The 13,991-nt window shown below is 35.1% G+C and overlaps 1 protein-coding gene across 3 annotated transcripts in view; it reads right to left on the bottom strand.

The window, feature by feature from the left end:
* Positions 1 to 11,269: 11,269 nt before the first annotated feature.
* Positions 11,270 to 13,991, bottom strand: part of LTN1 (listerin E3 ubiquitin protein ligase 1) — a 64,185-nt gene continuing 61,463 nt past the window's right edge. For 2 of the 3 annotated variants that reach the window (XM_044919494.1, XM_044919497.1), the window contains one exon: positions 11,277 to 13,660. In XM_044919494.1, the coding sequence (XP_044775429.1) occupies positions 13,598 to 13,660 (63 nt within the window). In that variant the 3' untranslated portion in view covers positions 11,277 to 13,597. Of the gene's footprint in view, positions 13,661 to 13,991 lie in introns of all 3 variants that reach the window. The other variant, XM_021678091.2, reaches the window with a different exon arrangement.

Here is a 13,991-nt window from a genome sequence, read left to right as displayed (position 1 = left end):
AATATAAGAAAATTTAGGTTAATTTCTCTTATGAATATAAATACAAGAAAGATCATAGGTTGATTTTATTTGTGAACAAAGACGCAAAATTTGAAAAAAATATTTTTTAAACTCACAAATATATTACTAGTAATAATAGCACTGATCATGACCAAGTAGTGTTTATCCTAAGAATGCAAGAATGGTTCAACATTAGAAAATCTATTTATGTAATCCACCTCAAGGACAGAGGAAGGAAAAACAACAACTTGTCATTTAAATAGATGTAGAAAAAGCATTTGATAAAACTCATCGTCCATTCAGGACTTTAAAATATAAGCAAAGAATAGAAAGATACTTCCTAATACAGAGTATTATGTACCCCAAATCTATACATGTGTATCACATTTAGTACTTAAAATATTCCATCTTAAAGCTAATCCAGAAACAAGGAAGACTGTTTACTAAGAAGTCTTGCCAGCACAGTAAGATGAGAAAAAAAGATGTGACATTCCATAGGCACTGTCCTCAGAACTACTGCCAAGCTGACCATGACAAAGCTCCACATTATGTAGGCATGAGGAGGTGCTGAATTAAGGAAAGTGCTTTCCCAAAAATGTAATTAATTGTAATTTTGTGACAATTAACTACAAAACCATTTCTAGTAAGACATGTCAAAATGTGTATTCTTTTGTTGATAGAAAATGTAACCTTTTCATTTCCTAAAGGCTGTTGGTTTTGCTATTAGGGAAGCTCTGACAACAGGTATGTTTGATTTCTCTCTCTTTTCCAGCAATGGCTAGAATCCTAACCACAGAGCCTTTGGAAGATGGGACTCAAGCAGTAAAGCAGTTTCTTCAACATTGCTAGCACCGTAACTTGACTAGCTCACCTAGAAGAGAGACAGCGTGACATGCTATTCATGTCAGATTCTCTAGCACCGAATCTCAAGAAATATTTTTAAATCTCTATAAAACTATCAGTAAACATCTGTGTGGGTCTGGTATTAGAACCTGATAGCCCACCTTACACTTAGCATCTGCCAGAACAGTAACTTCAAACTTTATTGCTTGCATACCTCTAAACACATTTTGGGAAAATATGTACCACTTCACATTATTTTTTAAATTGATAACTAACATTTACCATCATAAATTTAAATAAGTTTAAGATCATCTCCAGTGGCATATTAGACTTACATTTTTAAAAACTGTTATATCATTCTTTTAAATGTATCTAACAGAATCTAAATACTATAGCAATTTGATTCCCACCATCATCATATCGTCTGTGGTCATACCACCCTTGGCGCGACTGATCTCGTCGTGTACCATCATCAATATAATAATACAAGAACAAACTCTTCAACAGTCAGACATTTAACATCATTCATTGGGTCAGTATTTTTATTCCACTTACCTCACAGAATTATAGCATATTTTAGTGCTTAAAATATTTTTATTTACCCCCATAACACTGTTCTGTAACAAAATGTAAGTTGAAACTTTAAAAAATTAATTTCCTGTGACCAGACTATAGGTATTAAAAATACATTTTTCTAAGTTATTAAATAACTACTAGAACACAAATGATAAAAACATGAAGAGAAGAAAGAATAAGACAACAACAACACAGAAAATCTAAGACACATATGGTTTATGGTGAAAATTGAGTAGAACAGGAGAGAAGGAATGGAGCAAAAGTGCTATTTGTAGAGTTCATGCCTCAGAATTTTCCAAAAAATGACTAAAGACATCAAATCCCTGATTCAAGTAGTTTTACAATCCCAAACAAACAATAACAACAAAAATCCACACCTAGAGACACCAAACTGTTTAAAACCAAAAACAAAGAGAAAATCAAAGCAGCCGGGGGAGGGTGGGGTGAGGGATACATTCCTTACAAGGAATAATAAAACTCCGATTCTTTGCAACAGACACAGTGGAATCCCAAAGATGCAAGACACTGTGCTGTGATGAAAGACAGGAACTGCCAAAGATGCAGGGAAGAGTGGAGATCAACACAAATCAATGCAAAGAGGACATATAACAAATACAAACTAACATACAGGCTAATAAAGCAGTAATGTCTTGTGGGTTTTAAAATATAAAGAAATGCTTGAAAACAATAGTACAAAAAAACAATAGTGTTGAAATTATTCTAAGGTCCTTGAATTGTCCTCCAGGAAGTGGTTAAAGTATTAATTCATATGAGATATTAAGCCAAATGTGTATTGTTATAAACTCCAGGATAACCTTGAATAATAAACCATACACATTTATAATGTAAAGTTAAGATAATAGAAGGATGTAAGAATAAAAGATACTCATGACTACGGGTGCCTGGAAAACAAACAACCTCATGAGTCCAAAAGAAGCGAAAAAAGACACACAAGCAATGAGACAATTAGAAAAATATAAAACTTATCTATGATTATATTATGTAAATGAGCTAAATATTACTATTAAAAAACAAAGGTTGTTAGACTGGATAAAGAACACTGACATTTTACAGGCATATGCAACTCTAGAAAATTATGGTCATCCAGGTTTGCAAATATTGACTAATACTGGGAAAGACGAGCACTCACACAAGTATCAAAACAGTTGTAAGAGGGGCGCCTGGGTGGCTCAGTTGGTTAAGCGACTGCCTTCGGCTCAGGTCATGATCCTGGAGTCCCGGGATCGAGTCCCGCATCGGGCTCCCTGCTCGGCGGGGGGTCTGCTTCTGCCTCTGACCCTCCCCCCTCTCATGCTCTATCTCATTCTCTCTCTCAAATAAATAAATAAAATCTTAAAAAAAAAAAAAAAAAAAACAGTTGTAAGAGACTCTGTTGATTGTCCTTCCATATATCTGTTCTCCCCACCTTTTTCAGCAACAGAACTCCTGACTTTGAGCTGGACATATGGCTACTAGGAATAAAGATATTCTCCAGCTGCTCTTGAAGCTCGAGATTGACAGGAGAAAAAATTCTTCCTGAAGGATGTGCGTGTTGTGTGTGACTTGTGAAGAGCATCCTCACAGCAAGCGAGCACGTTCCTCTTTCTTCCTTTGTGCTGACTGTAAAGTGCACAACAGCTGGGGCTTGCTTGAGCTGTCAGCTTGGGCCATGAAGTGGAATCACAATTTGAGAATAGTGAAGCAACAACTAAGAAACCTCGGTCTGTCATGATTATGGAGTACAGCCCTCAACTGCTTACATCTGGACTTCATTTACAAAAGAGAGAAATTTCTTGTTTAAGAAATTTGCTTTGGACTGTTTGTCATTCAGAGCCAAATCTAATTAATACTGAAGTCTCAGGAACTCCCCCCCAAACTAAAGAGCATTAACATGTAGATCTTGGGGGCGCCTGGGTGGCTCAGTCGGTTAAGCAGCTGCCTTCGGCTCAGGTCATGATCCCAAGGTCCTGGGATCGAGCCCTGCATCCGGCTTCCTGCTCAGCGGGAACTCTGCTTCTCCCTCTCCCACTCCCCCTGCTTGTGTTCCCTCTCTCGCTGTGTCTGTCTCTATCAAATAAATAAAATCTTTAAATAAATAAATAAATAAAAATAAAAAGTAGATCTTGGTCTAGTATCCGAAATATATATATATAAATATATATTGATCAATATATACTATAATTATTAATATTAATATATTAATATATATTAAATATATATTTTAAAGTCTTACAACTCAACAACAAAAATTTTAAAATGAGCAGAGGATTTATATAGCTATTCTCCAAAGAAGATACACAAAATGGTCAATGAACACATGAAAAGATGCACAACATCATTAATCATTAGAGAAATTCAAATCAGACCCACAATGAAATACCACTTCACATCCACTAGGATGGCAACAACTGGGAAAAAAACAATAAGTGTTGGCACGGATGGGAAGATTTTGGAGCCCTTGTACACTGCTGAGAATATAAATGTGGCAGCTACTATGGCAAACAGTTTGGTGTTTCCTCAAAAAGTTAAAAATAGAACTACCAGCAATTCTGCTCCTATGTATATACTCCAAAGAATTGAAAACATGTACTCATAAAAATACTTGTACATGAATGTTCATAGACACATTGTTCACAGCAGCAAAAAAAACAAAAACAAAAAACACAATTCACATGTCCATCAAGAGATGAATGGATAAATAAACTGTGGTATACACATCCTGTGGAATATTATTCAGCCATAAGAAGGAATGACATACTGATACATGCCACCATGTGCATGAGCCTTGAAAACATGCCAAGTAAAAGAAAGCAGATACAAAAGGTCACATGTTATATAGGTAAATCCACAGAGACAGAAAGTAGACTGGTGGTTACCAGGGGTTGGGTGGGAGATTAAGGAGTAACTGTTAAATTGTACTAAATGCCACTTAGCTGTCCATTTAAAAATGGCTGTTATGTGAATTTCACTTCATTTTTTAAAAAGTAAATCTAGCAAAAATTATGAACCAAGAAACCTATTAGGAATAGGTTTTTATTAAAAGAGCCTAGTGAAAGTCCTAATAAAAGATTGTTCTATAGCCAGTAACAAGTAAATCTGAATCTGTTTTAAACCTATTTGATCAATCCAAACTTGCCCCAGTTTATCTTAATTGATCAATGACAACTTGCCTCTGGAAGCCAATCATTCAGTGACAGTCTCATACTTCAAAGGCCAACCAATCAACAATAAACTTATCAGTAAATCTGCTGAAAGCCAGCTGGCCCCAGATCTTGCCAGAATAACCATGTCTGTAAGACTGACCTCAATCCACTCGACCTCTGCAACCAACTGAACACCATAACAATCCCTCACTCAAAAACCTCATATAAAATTAGCAGTTGGGTTTATTCAAAATGATGGGCCTAACCAGCATAACTCTCTCTTTCCCAGCTATTGTTTCAGTTATCAAGTGGTAATCTTCATCTCTTCCTTGGACAATTCCCACAAGAAGATTATTTAGAATACCTCATTTGACGGTATTCCAGTGGATCCTTGGACCAACAGGAAAGATCAGTGGCTTCTTGAGCCCCACACTCCAGCAGGTCTCAGACCTGTTGCCAGGTGAGTTTCTCAAAAACAATCTGAACTTAGACCAGTTTCATTGAGTTCTTATTGCTGAATTTATCTAAGACTTCTAAACAAATAGATCTCCATATAAGTTTATTTATTATACTTTGTCCTGTCTATATGATAACCTACCTTCTGATTTAGAGGTGAACTATTTGGTAAATATTTTTGCCATTATCCTACCTATTTTCCCACTGCTTGGTTTGTTTTCACATTTTTGTTCATCTATTTATACAAAATCTTGTTTTAAGTATTCCTGTTTTGTCCGTTGTTGTCTTGCGTGTGTTGAATGTATAAGGAAGTACTTCATAGGGAACAGACAGACGCAATAGGCTCCAAATCAGTATAAATTGGCTCTAAAGACTAATGGCCCATTAGACTGATGACAATTGGCTGCTAGAATGATTGGTCGAATTTTGCTTTGGGTCATCTTCATGAGTACTCCTCAAGGCCTGGCAATTTGTAAAAGAAGTTCACTTTGTTTAGTCTTTATTTCAGGATCATCAATGGCTGGGGTCACTGATCAGCAGCTCTTTCCTCTCCTCTGCTTGGTTGGGGACCCTCATCTACTGCTAACAAATACACTTTGGACAAATGCAGTGCCTTTTTCTTGTCGTTGATTTGTCTATGTCAAAGGCACAACCTCCTCCTAACAGTTTTCACTACAATCCTAACCCTTGTGCTTAACTTGGTAAGTGGCAAAATTTTGCTAAAAAATGACTTAGAATTACTTATAGCCATTTTAAGGAACTTCTGATATGCCAAAATTAATACATTCAAAGGAGCTCTAGAAAAATCAGGAGGGAAAAGCCTGAAGTATTCAACAGTCAACTTTTGATTGGTATGCTGAGATCTCAAACTGAAATACTGAAAACTCACTGCCATTCAAGCCTTCTGAAATCCACCTCCTCACACCTTTCCCTCTTGATCTTTACCAAATTCCTTCTGTCTTTCTGCACCTTCTTTTACCTCGAAAAAAAAAGTGATCCTTTGCTCAAAGTTTTTCTTAGGATAGAACAATTACATCATATCATATCCCTTCAAAACTATTAGAGCAGAATGCAGATCTAAAGAAACTGATATTTTAATCTTGGTCTGGAGTCAAGTAGAGAGCTATAATCAAGGATTTTCTTAACCTTCGGAAAACAAATTTGCTGTAGAATTCAGAATTTTGTTAGATATTTGTTGTCCTGGAGTCTGTACCAACAAGTTCACTTAATTATTAGCCCCTCAGATGGGAACAAAATAGTTAAAAGCAGCAAAATCAATAACAACAAAGATCCCAAAACTAGGAGATGGTTTAAATAACCCAGTTTCCTCATAATTCAATGTATGACCCTGAAAGGGGAAGCAAACAGGAAATGTACTACATAAGGCCATTCCAGAAGCCTTTCCCTCATAGACAGACTGGACAAAAATTCAAAATTATAAACAAATAAGATGAGTAAGTAGCAGACTCTGAAAATTGAAACAATATTCTGGGGTACCCTCAAGAGCTAATTTGTAAAGGCAGATGGGCTTGTCCTTTTTTTTTTTTTTTTTAATGAAAATAGGACTTAAAAATGACAGTTTAGAAGATGTCACTTAACATTTCAAAAAGCTAGAAATCAAAACAAATTTCTGACCCTCAAGATAAAACAACTGGTATCAAAAATAAGACCAAAAGGTTTTATGTTCTGTAAGAATTAGGCAGCTCTGGACAAGGATACCATAAGCAGAAGGGGCCTTAGGAAAAATGAATGCCCTATAATGGATAAAAACAGGACAACTATCCAAAGTCTCTCTACTAAGGCCACTCCAGGAGACATCAGCACTTAAAAATTCCCTGACCTTCTTCTAAACTAGGGAGACAGGTTTATAAATAGAGGTGGGTAACAAAATACAGATATGGGTCACTTTATAAACTAATAATTCCACTACCACAGAATACCAGATCCCTCAGAGTACTAAAACCAAATAGTGGAAATGTCTAAATCTTTAACTGTTATTCTGGGACCAATATTAAGATATAGTACTTTCTTTATGACACAACCATTTAATAAGTAAGGTTCTACTTAATATATGAAACTGCCAGGTAATACTGCAAGATTTTTTTTTTTAAAGCTCTGAAAAATTCTATATATGATTAAAGCATAGCTGATTTGGACATATAACTACACTGTGTGTGCAATTTCAAAAATAATCAAGTGGTAAGCTATGATCCCAGAATTCTTTTTTTAAGATTTTACTTATTTGAGAGAGAGAGCACAGAAGGAGAGGGAGAGGGAGAAGCAGACTCCCCGCTGAGCAGAGAGCCCAATGAGAGGCTGCAAGGCTTGATCCCAGGACCCCGAGATTCTGACCTGAGCTGAAGGCAGAGGCCTAACCAACTGAGCCTCCCACGCACCCATAATCCCAGAATTCTTACAGGCAAAGACTCTCAAGACATAGGTAAAGTATTTGGATCTGAATTTAACAACAGTCCAGACTGAATCTTCCTAGATTCTAATAAACCTTTCTTTCTGTCTGTACATGTAAAGTTAGACCTGGACTGCAACTGTCCAATGCAACAGTCACTAGCCTAAGTGACTAAGGCTAAGTAGGCACTTGAAATATGCCAAGTGTGACTGAGGAACTAAATTTAAAATTTATTTAATTTTAATTAATTTAAATTCCAAAATGGACATGTGATCCAGTTATTGTAAAACTTTTAAGTATGTTTGGAAAAATTTAGGTATGTGAATTTACTTTCTTAACTGTAAATTTTCTGAAATCTAAGTAAAGATCAAGTAATTCTGATGAAAATTTCCTATCTGAATTGAAATGTGTTGTAAATTTAAAATAACACACTGGATCTCAAAAATAATATAGAAAATGTAAAATATCTAATTTTTATATCAATTACATATCAAAATAGTATTTTGGATACCAAGTTAAAATGTGTTACTAAAATTAATTTCACCTATTTCTTCTTACATTTTTTTTTTTAAAGATTTTATTTATTTATTTGAGAGAGAGAGAGAGAGAAAGAGCACAAGAGGGGGGAGCGGGAGAGGGAGAAGCAGACTCCCTGCCGAGCAGGGAGCCCTATGAGGGACTCGATCCTGGGACTCCAGGATCATGACCTGAGCCGAAGGCAGTCGCTTAACCAACTGAGCCACCCAGGCGCCCATCTTCTTACATTTTTTAATGTGGCTACTTAGCAAAATTTAAAATAACATGTGGCTCACATTATATTTTTATTCAATAGGGCTTATTAGTCCTGCTCTAAGGCAATGGTTCTCTAGGGCCAATTTCACCACCCAAGGGACATCTGGCAATGTCTGGAAATTTGTGGTTGTCACAAATGGGATGCTGCACTGGCATCTAGTAGATGGAGGCCAGGAATGCTGCTAAACATCGTATAATACACAGGGCAGTTCCCTAAACAAAGAATTATGCACCTTAAAATGCCAAAAGTACTGAGGTTGAGAAACTCTGCTCTAATAGCTTTTCTGCAGCATGGCACACATAAAAACTCCATTGTCTCTTACAAGCTTATCCTTTGATCCAATAGCTTATTTTCTCTTGCATCAGAGAAACTGCTAACTAGACTAATTATAATTAGTTGAAGCATCTTCACATTTGTACTAAGTTCACCTTTAAGTCTGATTATTATCAACCACAGCTAATATCACAATGCTGGAAGACTGAAAGTTTACCCCTTAAGATCAAGAACAAGACAAGCATATCTATTCTCAACACTTCTGTTCAACACTGGAGGTTCCAGCCAAGGCAATTAGGCAAGAAAAAGAAACACAAGGAATCCAGACTGGAAAAGAAGTAAAACTCCTTATTTGCCATATCTTGTATATAACAGAAAATCTTAAGGAATTTACACACACATATGTGCGCACACACGCACACACACACCCCTATTAGAATAAAGTAGTTCAGGGGCACCTGGGTGGCTCAGTCGTTAGGCGTCTGCCTTCGGCTCAGGTCATGATCCCAGGGTCCTGGGATCGAGCCCTGCATCGGGCTCCCTGCTCAGTGGGAAGCCTGCTTCTCCCTCTCCCACTCCCCCTGCTTGTACTCCCTCTCTCGCTGTCTCTCTCTCTGTCAAATAAATAAATAAAATCTTAAAAAAAAAAAAAAGAATAAAGTAGTTCAGCAAGGTTGGAAGGTACAAGATCAATATGCAAATTAAATCTAATGGTACCACATAAAGTATATTATCACCTTCTCTTTCTCATTTTACCATCCAGTGGTATAGCCTTCTCAAATCCATTAACTTTATTATCTTTAGCTGATGAAGAATCCCATGATTATGGTTCTGCAGTTCAAGAAGTGTCTATGCCCAGAACAGACATTTTGAACACTGCACTACTAAATTCTTACAAATACTGTTTGTTAATGGGTTTTATATTAAAAAAATGAAAAGGAAGACTATTATCTGGATATACAATACACCAAAGTCTTTTAGAAAAATAGACTAAGTGGACAAACTTGTAGTCTTTTATAGGTTTCTTTTTAAGAGTCTTTTATAGGACATATCACATTGCTAAGAAGAGTAAATAGAGAGCCAGTATATTTTTGAAATAACATATCAATTTGGAATGCTACAGAAACAGAGGCTCCTTAACCTAATAAAATCCGATATGAAATATACAAGTTATTTGATGCTTTGGTGCCACCTAAAGAAGTTACTATCCTTAAAAAGAAATCGAGTTAAAAAAAAAAAAGATATTATCAAAGTTGTTAGATTAGCAGACCCCCATGCTAAATACCTTGCTGAGCCCAAAGTCTTTTTGCAAGGAACTTTTATAAAACAATAAGACAAAATCATGGAGAAGTTCAAGCATTCCATCACAAATATACAAAATTTTTGTTTCCAATTTTGAAACAAACAGAGTAACTGGGTTGGAAGACCTTAAGCCATAAGAGCCACCCAGTTGCACCAGATAAAACCTAACATGGGCATTTATCAAATTCTTTCCTAAAACAACTTAGTACAGTGAGGACAAACTAGCCATGATAATAAACAAGCAAGGGAAGGGGAGTACTTGGATAGCAGAGGATACGGCTATCCAAGGAAAGTCCTGGAACAATAAGAGTAGAGGACTACTTACCTCCTCTTCAAATTAATTATAAAGCTATGTTTTAAATAAATTTAAAAATTTGTGTAGAATTAACACAGATAAGTAGGCCAATGGAATAGAATACAGAGTCCAGAAACCAATTTGCACATGCAAAGAGATTTGGTAATATAAGAGAGGAGCCACTACAAAGTTAATGGGGGAATAGGCATATTATTTAATAAGAGATGTTATGAGAACTGGCTATCAATATGGGGTAGGATTTCTACCTTATAGCAATCACAAAATTTAATTTGAGGTGAATTAGGCATATTTTGAAATTTCTAGCTTTTGAAGCAAAATAGAATTTTTCAGACTTCAGGGAAGGAATAAATTTTTAAAACCTAACACAGAAAGGGCTCAATCATAAAGGAAAAGGATGATAAATGTGACTAAACTTAACTGCAAAATTCCATATAATTAAGACGGCCACAGACCACATTAAAGTCAACCCACACACTAAAAGCTGCCATGTAATAGAGAAAAGTAGGCATACAGATAATAAATTCACAATGACCAATAAGTATATGAAATGAAGCTAAGGTTCTTGGTGGCCAGGGAAATATGAATTAAAACAAAAAGCTACTATCTCACAGCTCTGACTAGAAAAATTTAAAAATCTGAGAAGACTAAGTATTGGTGATGAGGCAAGAAAACCAGAACTCTCTTCCCTTACTGTTGGCAGTGCAAACTTGCACACCACTTTGGAGAGCAACTGTCTTGACAAGATCTAAAGTCAGAGAGTATACATATCACATGGTATACATATCACATGGTATACATATACATTTGGGGGCATATGAGAGAATATTCTAGGACATCTGTGTGAGAAAATGTTATCAAGGATGTACACCTGCAGCACTGTTCAAAATAGCAAAAAATAATAATTGAAATAACCATTATTGGGGGAATTGGCAAGTAAACTAATATTCTATAAACAGCAGTTATGTTGAGCGAAAAAGCAAGTTACAAAAGATTACATACAATAGGCTATCGCAAATAAAAATATTTTTAAAACTGCTATATATTATTTATGGATACAAACACATGATAAAGTATAAAATCTTAAATAGGAAAGAGTCACACCAACTTCAGAACAGTAGGTTAGCTCTAGGGAGGGAAAGAGGAGATGGCATCAGGGAGAAGTACAAAAGAGGAATATTTTATTTCTTTAAAAATCAGAAGCAAATATGGCAAAATAGTTTGTGAAGAGTACAAGGGCATTTATATTATTATTACTCTGTATACTTGAAATATTTTATAATTAAAAAGAATCTTAATGGGCACATATGGTATAACAATCAAATAAGAACATGAATCATTCACACCACCAAAACTTATCAAATAATAACATTAATTATTTAAGCCACAGAAACTTATGTACATACATTAGAGCATGTGATAAATAAGAGTTAAAAATAAATTCTAAAATTTGCAATTTACATTAGGGTTTTAAATTAATAATTTTGCTAATGGGCTTTGAATCTCATGCAATTTTTAATGTCCTTATGCTAGAATTTTAAGGGATGCTCTGCAGAGTTGTTAAAGCTATATAAATAAAACTTTAATCAATGATATTCTGAATTTCAGTCTTATTTTGGAAAGCTTTTTCTTTAGCATATAAACAGTAACAAGCTTTACATTTATATTTACAAGTCTCAAAGAAATGTGTTAAGAGTCCTAAGTATGAAGAGTAGGTATTCCATTTAATTATAGTGTTTCACCAAGAACCTGATGCCCTAGATACTAACGTGGAAAAACAATGCTCCATTATTCCCTTTTCTGTTCTACTTGAGGTTTGGGTCAGAAGCCAAGAAGTACCAATATTGGAAAAGTTATAAACAAGGTCTTATTATAAAACCATTTTTAAAGGAAAAGTGTGTAACTTTCACAGAGTAACACAATCCTTTGGGATTACTATGTCAGAGAGAGACATAGAAAGAGAATATTTTAAGAAAGGGGTTAAGAAGAGGTAGAATTTTGCTATCTGTTCTTCATTGACTGACTCCTTGAGTCTCAAGGCTGTAAGATAATAAACACTAGGGAGAAAAATCCAAGAGACAGACAAAACTGGGTAGGATACTGCATCTACAAATTCAACTCAAGAGATCTGTAATTCATGCATAATACTTCACTCTTGACTACAATACTCTGACCACATTCATTCTATTTCAATAATAACCATTTTACCCAGTTGATGGTAAGCAGTGATTTTATTTAACATGACTTGCTTTTTGCCAATTAAACATTTGCAACAGAGATGATTAGCTGATCTTTCAAGTAAACTTGCTATTAGATATGCTAATATTTCCCATGTAATGGAAGACTGCAATAAAATTATTCCAAGTTCTAAACTTCCATACTTTTATAACTTGGGCACAATTTTTTTAAGGGTAACAGTGATGTGGCAAATGGCAGGTATTCACCTATTCCACTTCAGCCCATTATTGTGAATTTTACTTAGTACTAAAATTATTAACTTGTACTTCTAAAGGCTGGAAAAAATAAGCTCCCCCAAATCTCTAATGTAGTGTAACTCTGGCCCGTAAGAATAGCAAAATTTGCTTACAAAATTGAAAGCCTCCTACGACATTTTAAAATTTTTGTTTTTTCCACCAATTTTAAGTTTCAGAAATACTTACTTATTTCTTCCCTCTAGATAGAGGGGTAACTACCACTCTGCTTCATGAATGAAATAATCTAATTCTGTTTCTCTCAAATTCATACCCTCTAGAGACTCACTCAAATGGAGTAGTAAGTTCACTGACAAGTCTGCAATTCAAATTTCACTAATACATGGAAATTCTTCCACAGCAAAAGGTCAGTGCCGTGAATTTAATTTTCTGAATTTCATAACCCTTGAATGGAGACACCTTAAAGTTCAGTTTACACTCTTTTATATAGGATTTCAGAGCATGCTTCAAATAGCTTATGATAAGCTATATTAATAGCTTAGCCTCATTTTTATCATTAAAATAATCTACAAATAGCAGAATACTAATTAATTTTGTCACAACTAATAAATAAGTCCTAAAATATCTGTAGAATTAAATCAACCCTCTCAATTCATTTGCCTCACTTGGACTCTTCTAGAACATAGATCAACAAACTGAACGGGCTTTTTAGCATAATACAGTTGTACAGTGCTTTCACAAATTCCAATTCTGTAATTTAGAGTTTTTCCATATTTATTTTTAAATATACAAAAAGATTAAACTATTAATATAAATATTTTCTCTCAAATATGTAATATTCTTATGTAAAAGAAAAGGTTTCCAAACATTTACAAAGCAATCTAAAGATAAGTAAACCTGATTTTAGGATCATTACTTTAACCAAAATAATTTTCCAGAGAAGGTCCTATTTAAAAGTAATGCTCACTGGCCTCCTCCCATCAACACTTTAAGATGGATCCAGATCCACAGTCTTTGCTTGATTTACTTCAGGGATCACTTCCAATGGAAGGAAAAAATTCAGAAAAAGGTCTCACGACAGAGTGGACAAGTGGATTTGTTGCTAGACGTAAACCATTTGTACTGAAAAAGAAAAGGTTTTAAATGTTAAAAGTACCTTTTAAAGCTGTCATTTTACATAGACATCCAAGGTAAGCTTAACAGTGATTAAGTGGAAAAGGGAGAATACCAAAATTTTAGCTTCCTCCATTCATCTCCAAAATCAACACAACTCACATTACTTCCAAAGGCTACAGTATGACTCTTTCTCCCTATGTTCCCGCACCCAACCACTAAGACATGTCAGGAAGACCTCCTTATGAAGCAACTGTATCTTGGGCAGCTTTCTTTTCAATATGATGTTTAAAAACAGTAAAGAGCTCTAACGCCAGATGGCCCCTGGTTCCAATTTTTT

This window comes from Neomonachus schauinslandi, chromosome 1, assembly GCF_002201575.2.
Source record: "Neomonachus schauinslandi chromosome 1, ASM220157v2, whole genome shotgun sequence".
Taxonomy (NCBI): Eukaryota; Metazoa; Chordata; class Mammalia; order Carnivora; family Phocidae; genus Neomonachus; species Neomonachus schauinslandi.
Note: the sequence above shows the minus strand (reverse complement) of the source record. Positions and strands in the feature narration are given on the sequence as shown.